The sequence below is a fragment of the Hyalella azteca genome, unplaced genomic scaffold (genome assembly GCF_000764305.2).
Source record: "Hyalella azteca isolate HAZT.00-mixed unplaced genomic scaffold, Hazt_2.0.2 contig10761, whole genome shotgun sequence".
NCBI classification, from domain to species: domain Eukaryota; kingdom Metazoa; phylum Arthropoda; class Malacostraca; order Amphipoda; family Hyalellidae; genus Hyalella; species Hyalella azteca.
In genome coordinates this window covers 184,351-198,251 of record NW_025940784.1, presented here as the reverse complement: position 1 = coordinate 198,251, position 13,901 = coordinate 184,351, and the positions used below count along the sequence as shown (strand labels likewise).

The window sequence follows — 13,901 nt, the reverse complement described above, 5'->3', positions numbered from 1 at the left end:
ACAGCTTAGTAATTTCTATCAGAAAATCCTTTATCATAGTGAAATCAAAAGAATTGTGAAGATCTAACTGTTTCTGAGAAACATAATGCAAATTGAATCAAATCAGTTGAGGGCTCTTTCTCTACAGAATATTTTGCGCCTCACAAATGCCCATATTGAAATTCAGTGAGTTGCAAAGGTTGCAGGAAATTTGAATAACTCGTCGTCGGGGCTTGCAAGAATGCAGCTACACGCGGCGGCCCTGACATTGTGGCTGATGTACATCTGCGCTTCAGGTGAGAAATGTGGTTTCATTATATTTTTTAGTTCAAGAAATGCATTATATATATAATAATAGAATGATTTTAAGGTACTTGAATATTAGAGAATATATCTTGAAATATACCCTGAAGTCAATCAATTTTTATTGAGTTTTCGCCTAGATTTGCTTTCTGGCTTTTTCTTCATTAAAAGATTATACATCTGTAGCAAACAGAGTTGATGATGTGGCTTTTAGCATCATGGTGGATGTACGTACGTGGATTGCACGAAGACTCTTTATGGTAAATCACTGTTAATGATGCTTGTTCAAGAAATATAAAGCTACTAGTATAACATGAATAGGTTATTATAATTCATAAATTGTAAATTCAATTGTTTATAATTGTTACTTCTACCTAATAATAAATAAACGAGATTTACATATATGCTTTAGGTGCCATCAATACATCCATGTTTTTTATTGTGCCTATGTGTTTCTAGATGAGATGCGAGTCGCCCTTTCTTGAGCCACCACTCAATAATTAATTTAAATTAATTTACACTCTTTGTTTCAAATATCTGGCGTTATTTGCAAGTAAAAATAGTAGGCATGGAATTAATTAAACCCTGTACAAGGAGAACGACACCTTGTCTGGCGCAAATCTCGTATATACGCTACAAGAGGAGACAAGGGTTCCTTCAACGCCGAGAAAGAAAAGCGTCAGTTATTGTCAAGGCGAATTAATGTGATGGAAGCATTTACCTTTAATGAAGCTTCGAAGATGTCGTTGTAATGCATCAAAGGCCGCGCTCAAGTGAAGCCTGTCAATGTTCTATGAAAGAAAAATAATTGAAAATTATCTACCTTCAAAGGAAGGAGGCCGTAATAACTTCTTACTCCTGTGCCTTGAGGCTCTGAACAGTGTTACCAGATTCTCGAGATTCTACCGACAGTTTCAGAATTTGTAATGAATATCAACGTGTTAGACCCATCTTTTGACCGAAATTCAAAGTGTCTAATTCGTTAATTAAATTACGAGGTTTCGGTCGACAGATTCATCATTCCTTTTTTTATCTTGTTCGTAATTTTAATATCTTTTCCATGAATAAATCAATTGATATATCGTGGTTCACTTTCCATTCACAGGCTCCCATCACATCTATGCATATCAGTCAATAAATTCCCAGTGATTGTTCAGAAAATTATAATTATTATTATTATGCATTTAAAATATTTGATTTTTTTCTTGAGATCACCCGTCAAGACGTAGTTTCCTTGTGATCTTATTTCATTTCATTTAAATCCCAGACAGTATTCATGAGCGTTAATGTTCCATTTCATCTCAGACTTTATTCTCCGTTGTTACTCTACCCACGCCGCAGTTGAGGCGGGGACTTCATCAGGAGATGAAGTTGGTCCTCGGTTCGTGTCACGTCCTGGTAACATAACCGTCGCAGAGGGTCGTAGTGCACGCCTCGTCTGCGCTGTCGATGCACTTGGTAACTTCAAGGTAAGTTCGTCGGGAATTAAATAGATCCAGGTAATGATAAGGCATGTACCATGTGATGAGGAGATATTTGCCGAATAAATTGTCTCAGGAACTTCTTATTTTAATGAAGCTTTTCGTTTTCTTTAATGGTGGTTCTAATTTAGCACATTACGATTTCTGCTCAGATGGCGTGGATCCACAAAGGCACTACGAGGCGCGCTGTTTTAGCAACAGGATCTCAGGTCGTCACCAAGAATCCGCGCATTTCAGTCACGAGGGAAGGACAAACTTTTGTGCTGAACATCGACGGCGTCACCGAGAAGGACGAGGGTGACTACCTTTGTCAGCTCAACACCAAGCCAACCCTCACGCACACTCTAGGGCTCAATGTGGTCGGTGAGTAGCATTTGAATTATATTGCTCAATGTTGTCGGTGAGCAGCAGTCGAATTCTCATGTTCAATGTGCTTGATGAGTAGTAGTGTAATTCTTGTGTTCAATGTGGTCGGTTAGTAACAGTCAAATTTTGATGTTCAATGTGGTCGGTGAGTAACAGTCGAAACATGGTGCTTAATGTGGTCGGTGAGTAACAGTCAAATTCTGGTGCTCAATGTGGTCGGTGAGTAACAGTCGAAACATGGTGCTTAATGTGGTTCTTGAATGGCTGTCGATCTATTGCACTCGTTGAGGGTGGTGAGTAGCCGTTATATTTTCGTGCTTTATTTGGTTGATAAATAATGGACCAATTCTGGTGCACAAGGTTTCGGTGAACGGCAGTGGACTTTTGGTGATCAATGTAGTTGGTAACAATCAATTCCTGTTACTCAATCCTTCTGGAAATCGTAGTCGTAGTGCTGCTTAATTTGATCAATCATGGTGTTAATTTTATTGGCCTGTTGTGGCCAAACCTCGGGCTCAATCTTGTAGGGGCGTAGTGTGAACTGAAGGTTCAATCAGGAATATTTTGGTAGTCCTGGTCGAACGCTGGGGCTCGAAATGGTCGGGATGTGGCGGTCAAACCATACGGTTTGAATACGGTCAGCACTGAACGGTCCGTATGATTGGTGAAAAATTCATGGCGTCGTCCATTTAACAACCTTTGGGGGTCCATAATGTTACTTTCAGATCACTGCCCATCTGCAGCATTGTCATTTATACGTATGGAATTTTCACACTATTGATATGAGACTAATGGATTTTGTCTAAAATTGATAGGATTAGTAAAATCAGTTTTCACGATCTAGAATTTTAATTTCGTGAAATCTTATATTCGTAAAAATATTCCGTGAAAACTTGTATTCATGAAAAAGGAAGTATTCCAAACTTTTATAAGTTTAAAGAAATTAAAATATATTTAGGTTTGTCCTCGCTTCTTGTCAGGTATATAGGCAGCTGAGCATAAAAGTGGATCGTGGCTATATATATGTTTTTGAAGAGGATATGTTTTTGGTAAATATTTGTCTTCATTTGAAAAAAAGTTAACTCGCCTTGGGACAGGACAAAATAAGAACTTAAATAAAATACCAATTTCTAAATTCCCTCTATGCTCTGACGAAGACCAAATAGATAAAAATGATTATTTTCTCGCAAGCTTAAGCATACGCACAAGTCAGCAAAAGCGCACACTCAATAAACCATGTGAGTGTTTGTGCTTTTCTAGTGCCACCTGTGATAGTGGACGTCGGCAGCAGTCGAGACGTCACTGCAGACGAAGGCCAGGACGTGACGCTGACGTGTGACGCACGCGGTCGTCCTCAGCCGTCCATCCGCTGGGTCAGGGAGGACAGCGCAAAAATCTCCAGCGGAGGCAAAGCGGCCGGTGAGACCAAAGATGGCTGGAGGACAGTTATTGCTATTAAATCATTATTGGAGTGAACTTTGGGGACTATTTTCTTATTTTTACCAACATATATTAATTGGTGATTTTCATTACATCTTGTTCTTTTCATGAACTCTTCACAGACGAGTGGGTGGGGCGGGAGCTTCGCCTGGGTCCCCTGCAGCGGAGCTCCGCGGGGGCCTTCCTGTGCATCGCCAGCAACGGCGTCCCGCCCATCGTCAGCAAGCGCGTGCTGCTCAACGTCAACTGTGAGTGTTGCAGCGTCAGCAAGCGTGTGCTGCTCAAAGTTTTCTTTAATAATATCATTAGGTTACTTTTCTTCGGGTTCACTAAATAGATGTTTGTTTACTCACTCCCCTTCACCACTCCCCATGATCTATTCACTGAATAATTCATGCTTCAACCCCATGACCCACCTCTGCCTTCTCCCCAGTCGCCCCCGTGCTGGAGCCCCCCAGCAGCGTGCGCGTGGGCGCCGTGCTGGGGGGCGACGCGCGCTTCTCGTGCAGCTTCTCCGCCCACCCCGCGGCGCGGCTCACGTGGCGCGACGCCGCTGACAGAGTCGTCGCCGAGTCCCCGAGGGTGGCCGTGGTTAATGAGGAACTGCAGGTGAGTACAATAATTTAGTTGTATATATGGTGTTATGTTGTACTTATATTTGTTGCGCTTGTAAAATGAAACATTGCATTGGTAGTTGATGAGTTTGATAAGGCCGTTGTCAACGAAGAACTGCAGATAAAGGCAATAATTTAGTTGGGCATACAGTGTAATGTCTTACTTATATTTGTGACGGTAGTAAAATGAAACATTACATTGGCAGTTACTCAGTCTGCCAAGGCCGTTGTCAACGAGGAACTGCTGGTAAGGACAGCAGTTTAGTCAGACGCATGGTGTAATATTTTACTTATATATATGACAGACGCAAAATTACACTTTGCATTGGCAGTTGCTGAGTCTGCTAATGCCGTTGTCAACGAGGAACTGCAGGTTATGACAACAATTCTGTTGGACGCAGGGTGTAATATCGTATTCAAATTTGTGACAGGCGTAGAAATGAAAACTTTGATTTATTGATTTGATTTTAATGCACTGTTTTAGACCGTGTTGATCCTCATTTAAAATGCAGTCTATAAGCTAAAAAAAAACACATAATTCTAACTCGGAATATTACCAAAGATTTACAGCAAATTTACGCTGTAATTTCTGCTTTAAAATGCATTTATAGATATGTTAAAAAAATAAATAATTGTGCTGATTTGTTGACAAATAATGTGACGTTGGTTTAGCCGTTCCTGTGGTCCTAATATAAAATGCTGATTATAAGGTGAAAAAAACACACAAAATTTAAACTCGGAATGTTACCAAAGATTTATCAGCGAATTTACGCGGGTATTTCTTTTAATAATATACGTTTAAAAATTACTTTTTAAAGACAACACTTCTAAAGAATCCAGTGTCTCCAATGTTAAAGATGTACAATGAATTTCTCATTTTATTTTCGAAAATTAAAAAAATTAATTTTTCAAAATTTTTTAATATATAAAATTTTTTCAAAATTATTTATTCTGTCAATTGATTCACGCATTGCCTCTGACTTCACACAAGTATGCAAAATTTCAGATCAATTGGACAGGTGGAAGTGTGTCAAATATCATTTATAAGATTTGTAGCTGACAAAATTATTTTGTCAATTTTATTTAATATTGAAATTTTTTTTTTAATTTTCAAAATTATTTATTCTGTCAATTGATTCATGTATTGTCTCCAACTTTACTCAAGTGTGCAAAATTTCAGATCGATTGGACAGGTAGAAGTGTGTTAAATATAGATTAAACGATTTGTAGCTGACAAAATTATTTTGTCAATTTTTTTAATATTGAAAAAAATTTAATTTTCAAAATTATTTATTTTATCAATTGATTCATGCATTGTATCCAACTTTACGCAAGTGTGCAAAATTTCAGATCGATTGGACAGGTAGAAGTGTGTTAAATATCGATTATAAGATTTGTAGCAGACAGACAAACAAACAAACAAACAAACAACAAGAAGTGAAGTTAAAGAGAAGTGTTGTAACAAATACATTCATAGATATACAAATTGTACAAAAAATACAAAATTGTACAGATTTGTTGATGTATATTGTGCCGTTGGTTCAGCCGCAGCGGTGGCGCAGCTCGCTGCTGTTGCGCGCCGTCACGAGCGCAGACTTCGGAGGCTTCAAGTGCGAGGCGCGCAACGCCAGGGGCAGCGATGCGCTCTCCTTCACGCTCTTCGGTGAGCACATCTGCGTTGTGCTCGGCAATGGGCATAAATAATAGAAATAGTGAAAATAATAATATTTAAGATCAGTATTTTAATGGAAATTAAGTATCAAAAAGTATCGATGCATACATATGGGTTAATACGTTGTTCCTAGGCATTTTTTTCGCCGTCTTTTCATATATATTTATGAAAATTTTATGTCGTTTCGGAAAAGAAATGACGACCACGACACCTCCGACAACCATCACCACTACAGCAGGCTGGACCTCACCACCACCTTCATCACAATTGCCCGCCATCACTACCACCTGGTGGCCCACCTCTTCCCCACCCCCCTTCATCCCTTGGTGGGGTCCCAGCACACTTGGTGAGTCTCTTAATGTGTGATCTAATGTTAATTATACAATGAACTAGTCCATCTAGATTTTAAGAGATCATCATTAATATTAACATTTAATAATGATTGATTTCATAATAATTGATAATAGTTAGACACGTGAATACATTTTATAAATCCTGATAACAATAAAAAAAGTGATGGTGGGAATAGTGTTTTCCCCACCCCTAGACCCCTCTGCCCCCGCGCCAGGCGCTGGAGCGGCGCCCAGTCCACGCAAACACACGGGCCAGTATTTCCAAGGTACTGCAGTATGATGTGCTTACCATACATCTTGTTTATGAGACGCTGTCAATATAAGTGTCATCACAATTATTATCGTATACTGACATTCAGATCTTCATCTATTTATTTATTCAGCTTGTGCGTTTTTTTTCGATGTCCAGAAATGCATTTATTATTTTTGATCAGGTGCTCCGCATTACCGGATGCTAGGTTGTCTTGAACAGGAACTTTTACATTATTTTGTAATCTCGAGCGTATTCATGTAAAAAACGTAAAAAACTAATTTCACCTTGCAATACTGTCACTGATCCAATAAAAAATTACAACACTGAATTTTAATCCATTGCATTTGTTTGGAGGTAGCACGTGCATATTCAACAGCTGATTTTTTTATATTTCTGTAAATTTATTAAGCTAATTAGCTATAACATTAAATGCCTAATGTGGAAACTGTCACGTGATGCCGACAGGAGGCAGCGTTTCAGCAGGCCCTCGCCCCCGGCCACCTCAATGGTTCCTGCTCATCGATTTGCTCGTAGTGAAGACGATATTGTTCCTCGCCAACCATTTTATGAACGGACAAGCATAAAAATCAATATAATTGATTTTGAATAATTAAAATGTTATAATTAGGGTATTTTGAACATTGAGTTGTCTCGAGGTAGTGTAAGCCATTGTAAATATATGTGATTGAATTGCTCAGATGGGTTTTTGTAGAACAATCATTCTAAAGGAGTACAAACTTGTTGTAAACATGTTATCTGATGTTATCAACTCAGATGTCGGCAAAAAACGATGACATAAGTTCATTGAATGTTGTGTTAAGTTCAAATATGAAGATTTAATTCTAATTTTCAAAAATAGTTTGTTCAATAAAATAATTGGAGATATTCAGCATATTCAACACCTTGACCTTTTTGAGTAGAATGTGCCAAAGTATCAAACATGTGCTACATGTAACATTACATTATTGTTAATGCTTTATCATATCATAATCAAGCTTTCAATCGTATCGTTCATTGTACAATGCATCCTAAACGTAGTAATTACAAAATGTAAGCGTTTAAGGTCATTTCGAGCGACAGTGCAAAATATCTACCACTGTGACCATCTATAAGCACATATCACGCCGGACTACATGACTGTTACTCTAGTGTTCTTGTAATGCTGCTACTGTTAATATTAATAAATTTTGGAAGTAAAGTGTTTTTTTTGTTGTCTACACGAAAGTTGTTGAAAAATATAACTCAGTACTCACTGCAGTGAGTGACAGAGAGCGCATTTTCTCAAAATCAACTAAAACGTGAAGTCACGGACAGATCGACGGACGGACGGACGGACGGACATGACGAGCACAATAGGGCATTTTTTCCATAAATGAGAAAATGCGCTAAAAATGCTCCGAATGCTTCTGAAAGACTTCCATATGAAATATGAAGGTTTTATGGGAGAAAAACTTGGCGACCGGACGTAATGAATGCGGGGATGTACAAAATTGGGCGGAGATATACGTGGGGATGTACAAAATCGAATTGATGCGATTTTGAGCTCCGTAAATTACGATGAATGTTGGGACGTTTGACTTGATGCAATGTATTGATGAGATCGGTATTTGACCATCTGATGCTATTTTCATCTTCTTAAAAACTGATAAGCTTTCTTTCGGTAATAATATATTTCTTCTAATCTTACAGATAAATTTTGAGACCTTTTCAGCAGAACAAAAAATCGTGCTCGGATCTTTCTCATGAAAAACTTGAAAGCTGAAGTCTCCAAACATCTTTGCAAAGTATTGGCCTGTGCAAGGATCAATAAGCTTTTCAAGAGGCTGAACAATGGGTAAAAAATATTCTTTGGTACTTGATGAAATAGGTGTACATGTGCCTAGATAATGCTCGACTTATATTTTCTATACTCGACATGTATTTTTCCAAAAATTATGACATTGCCGCCCGTTACAATGAATTTTGTCGTACCTGTATCATTTGAAGAGGATATGCAGATGAGACTGAAATATCGGTAAATATTAATTGTTTGAAAAATTCACAGTAGGAAGAAACAAGATTCGCTGGAAGCCTACCATGCTATACGATATGTTTTGCTGAGAGCCTTGAATGATTTTCAGCTATTCATGTTTGAGGCACATTCATTACTATTTCGAGAGAATGACATTCAACATTGCGGTAAAATTGCTGAATCCTATATTAGTATTTCCGAATCCATTGCAACTGCAGTCAACTCCATGAACAAAGGGAAAATGTACACGCGTTGATGAAAACTAGATTCTCTTTTTTGTTCTATGACAATAAATAGTTTTGATTCTGTCCAGATTGGTAGGGCAACATGGGGCAGCGCCCCCCCCCCCCTTTTTAAACTAAATTTTTGACGAAGTTTTAATTGATACGAGGTGGTTCTTTGTTTTGTTTAAAGGTACAACTAATGAGTAATGTATGATGTGAATTAGTCGCCTATAGATTTTTCAATTTGTAATGAAACAGTATTTTGTAAAAAGTGTCAAAATGGGCCCATGGCCCAACCTGTGGGGCAATGGGCCCATGGGATTGGGACAAGGCGCCCACCCTTGGTCCCTTTACCACAATTGCATATTTTTCGTTTAAAAAATGATGAAACAGCACTTTACAGGTAAAAATACGAAAAATGTGATAAAAAATATGACATTCATTCATTTATAAACAACTCAAAAAATCTTATCCTTAACTTGAGAAAAAATCTTGGCTTAAAAAATCTATCACTGACGTGAAGAAAAATATTTCATTGGCATAAAAATATGTATCCTTGACTTGAAAAATATATCCTTGCGATAAAAAATTCGTCCGTGACATGAAAAAAATGTATCCTTGACTAGAAAACATATATTTAGTTGATCAGAAAAAACTTCGTTCCAATTTCGTCCATAATTCAGATATTATGTGCAGAGAATTCCTACATAATCGTTATTTCTGCCATTGGTGTTGATTGACTGAAATCAACTTTTGACAAGGCAAGAGTCAATAACCCGAGAAGGGGTCATATATACGCATAACTAGAAACTAAACCTGCTGCCTTGAGGCGGCAAAATAAAAAAGTCATGCAATATGAAGTGTAATTTGTAATTCAAAAAGCCAGTCATAGTTTTGAAAAGGGCATTGAGACAAATCTAATGATGTATAACACAAGACTTCACCGTGGGCGCTTTGCCCCGTGACACCTGTGGGCCCGTTGCCCCCACTAGGTATCATTTCAATTTATATCGTGACAACATTTTATTTTAAAAAGCTAATAGTCTAAACTTGATCTATAAATAATCCCTATAAATATTACTTTCAAAATATAATTCACAGTAATTTCAAAAGCTTCACCTACAGTAATCGAAACCAGTTTTAATTAGCAGCAAAAAATTTCATCTTGGCTAAAACAGTTAATCACAAATAACTTAATAACGCAAGCACTTAGCAAAACGTAAATCCGTACACTTCATCCCAGTGAAACTGTCGACCGGCGGTAGAGAACACGGACCAATATCAGCCATACTTAGCGAGAAACCCGCTATGGGCCCATGACCCGCGGTGGGCTCGCTGCCCCATGTTACCCTACTAAATTATAAGTTATTATTATAACTTCATTCTCCATATAAAACCCATTCTGTAAGGTTTTAGTAACAGAAACTGTTTCACAGCAAACTGAAATGTTCTGTTCGCAGGCCTGCTTGTTGATTTTATAGGTGACTCAAGTTGATAAAATATTTGAATTCAACGCCTTCATATCAAACTGAAAGAAGCAGTGACAATGGATATCATTTATATATACATATATTTTCTATATGATTTAAGCTGTAATAAAAATTAAGCGGAGAAGCCAAAGACTTCAATAAAATATGTACGGCTCGCGGATTGGCTGTGCTTATATTCTGGGTATCAATGCTGATTGAATCCGCAGCTCAACAGGGGATTGCATCCTTCCAAAAAGTCGCTTTTGGTCCGCGATTCGTGAATTTTCTTAAACTATGCTGAAAAGTAGGGTACGTATTATGCAGATCATGCTATAGATACTGTATCCGCAACTATATTTTTTAGACGCTCCTGTTTATTTAACCAATTCGTTTCCTGCTTAATCCAATAACTTTAACATGACAAAAAATATTAACTGTGCCCGACTGTCTCTTATCACAAGAAACACATCAGCCTGCACGCGAAGATCGTCTGTAATATGCATCAGGCTCTTGTTCTGAAGCCAGTATCGTCTTATGCAAACGAATTCGTTCAAATGTAACAACTTAAGAAATACTACCTCGCGGATGCCACTTTTAAACCTGATGATGTATTAACAGTTAATATTTTTTCATATTGAAATTATTTACACTTATTCAAGTGCCTTAAATCGCTAGTTACCAGTTATTTTGTCGATGGGATATGTAAAAAACTGCAGCTAGCTCGGCTACATAAACAAATATCACAATCTCTTCAGAATACAAGATTGAAGATAGAATAATGTGTTCTTATTTAGGTACAGAGAATCATATAAATCATTCAAATTTCACAGCAGTAATTTATCCCAGTTCAAGATTCAGCTTCGCTAGAATTGCGTTTGGCATGTGCGAAAACATTATGTCAATCATGATTGGATTATTTTCAGCAGTATTTGACAAATGATTTAAACATGCATGTTGCATGTGCGTCTGAACTTATAGCATTAGCCGATATTAAAGGCAGAATCTGAAAATGTAAAATGTTTATGAAATGATGTATTTTTCATGGTTTAAAGTGTTTTAGATACAGTTCTAGGTGCAGTCTGGCGTGTAAGTAATTTAACCTTCACCAAGACCTACCAGGTGACAAACAAGTTAGAAATTACTCGAATCATATCAATTAGAGTCTTACTTTAGCATTTTTCGATTTTGTCTAACAAATTATATATAAACAGACTGGATTATGCATGCTATGCCACAACCATTTATCAACACCTTATCGCATCGTAATTTCCACAGGATGTAAAGAAATCATACCGTGATGAGCGGTGCGATGCCACGTAGCTTTGATCTCACTCCATCCCATCAGTGCGGCTGGACAAAAACAGATATTTACGAAGCATATAATATTTCTAGGGGCAAATGCATCTCTCTTGGAGAGGTAATTAGGCTCTGGTGACACGGCTGACGGGTAATTACCGCTACAAAACATCACGCTCAGCTTGTATGTACGTGATGCCCTCGCCCCATATCTGGCCTCATCTCGCCGTATTTCCATGCTAGTTTATTCATTAACTCTCGAATAATCTCATCGATATTCAGACAGACTGTGGGAGTCCGTGGGAGTAAATTTAATAACAATGCTTTTCATCCTTTATTTCGGACCTGTTAACTTTCGTTTCCGGATTGGACGCCCTATAAAAATATTCGACAAATGACCACAGAAATCGAATGGCTGCAAATGAAGAGAGTTATTTGCTGTTGGTGTTGTAGTTTTGTCATGAGCGGTGCGAGTGTCATTTATCGTTAACAATATATAACAATAACAAATAATTGTTTCATGCAGTTGAAGTGTTGGATGCTCATAAGCCCTCAAGCGAATGTTTTCTTTAAAAGTAATAAATTACTTGAATACTACATCAATTTACCTACTCACTTTACGAAAAATACAAATTATTGATCTCCGGAATGAATTGAATGGCAGATTAGTCTTTTTAATAACTAATTATAATACAGGTTCTTATATATTTTCAGTTTTATTTATGTAAACTTGAAAGCAAGCAAGTTGTATCATTATTTCATAGGTACAATATAGGGCACCGAAAAGGTGGTCCACAACAAGATCTTGGGTACAAAAAGGCTGGTCTAAAATAAGATGCAAATAAAAAGGCTGGCATGAAATAAGGCGAGAGACAAAAAAAAATATAACTCAGTACTCACTGCAGTGAGTGACAGAGAGCGCATTTTCTCGTCGACGAAAACTTGAGGTCACGGACGGACGGACAGACGGACGGACAGACGGACAGACCGACGGACAGACGGACAGACAGACGGACATGGCGAGCACAATAGTGCATTTTTTTCCATAAATGAGAAAATGCGCTAAAAAGACTGGTCTAAAATAAGGTGTAAGATATAAAAAGGCTGGTCTAAAATAAAGTACAAGACACAATAAAGGCTGGTCTAAAATAAGGTGCAAATAAAAAGGCTCGCATAAAATAAGGAGCAAGACAAAAAAAATATACCTAACTCAGTACTCACTGCAGTGAGTGACAGAGAGCGCATTTTCTCGTCGAAGAAAATGTGAAGTCACGGACGGACAGACGGACAGACAGACAGACGGACATGGCGAGCACAATAGTGCATTTTTTCCATAAATGAGAAAATGCGCTAAAAAGACTGGTCTAAAATAAGGTGTAAGATATAAAAAGGCTGGTCTAAAATAAAGTACAAGACACAAAAAAGGCTGGTCTAAGATAAGGTGCAAGACACGAAAAAGGCCGTTTTAAAATAAGGAGCATTACACAAAAAAGCTGGTTTAAAACGAGGTGCTAGTCACAAAAAAGGCTGGTCTAAAATATGATCTATGACACAATGGAAACGAACCACAATGCTTGTACCAATAGGTTCTGGTATTATGTGCATTGCTGAAGGATAATGAGGAATACTTCTACTGCATTATCTATTACTTGCGCACAGAAAGTTTTATAAAAGCAAACAGAACACGTGAGTGGGGAGACTGTCAATGTTCTTCCGGAAATAGTTTGTTACTGCTCCCAGCAGAATAAATGTTTCTGGGTAAAATTAGCTTATCAAGGCTAATTAAATTTATTTTCTGCGTATTTTTGAATATTTTTTATATTTTTGCTTAATCTCACTAATGAGTGTAATTTCGGTAATTGGGCCAAGAAGGAGCCGTTGAAAATCTAGAAGATGACTAAGTCATATGATGTTATTTCGAAGGATAAACGAGAAAATTTAATTTCTGACCTGCTTAATGTTAACAGATATTAGATGGCCGCATAATAAAAGGAACAAACGCACAGTTCTCATTGGTAATTTGAAAAAGTAAACTTTTTCATTTAAAAAATCAGAAGAACGTACTGTTTCAATCTAGCGCGTTTAGAAGCGTCTATCGCTAGCAAAGAAAAATCACCAATCAATTGACCACAGTTGCGGAAGTGGTGCTTGGGTTCGATTTTTAGGAACTTATCGTGATCAAAAGCTCTTCGTGAAACCATAGCGCCAATTGCAAAAAATATTTAATTTTACATGAACATTATTCCCACATAAAATGAACAAATCCGTTTTTTTAGCTACCGACATTTTCTCTAGTCCAACTAAAATGCATCGATGAATTCCCATTCATATCTTCAGTTCCACTACAACTTATTTTTCATGAAGCTCTATAGCCACCCCATCGTCGCGCTCTCCCTCTAGTGTTTTCCATTGCGAGCGAATCATTTTGATTGAGTTCTTA

At 37.6% G+C, this 13,901-nt stretch overlaps 1 protein-coding gene across 1 annotated transcript; it reads left to right on the top strand.

Annotated features, from left to right (window-relative positions):
- The first annotated feature begins 220 nt into the window (after positions 1-220).
- On the top strand, positions 221-7,085 carry LOC108680828 (neurotrimin). Its single transcript, XM_047882574.1, has 10 exons — positions 221-275; positions 1,624-1,751; positions 1,916-2,126; positions 3,390-3,548; positions 3,692-3,817; positions 4,003-4,178; positions 5,729-5,846; positions 6,049-6,201; positions 6,403-6,474; positions 6,927-7,085. Exons 1-10 carry the CDS (start codon positions 221-223, stop codon positions 7,043-7,045), a joined length of 1,317 nt encoding a protein of 438 aa, XP_047738530.1. The 3' UTR covers positions 7,046-7,085.
- Positions 7,086-13,901: the final 6,816 nt, after the last annotated feature.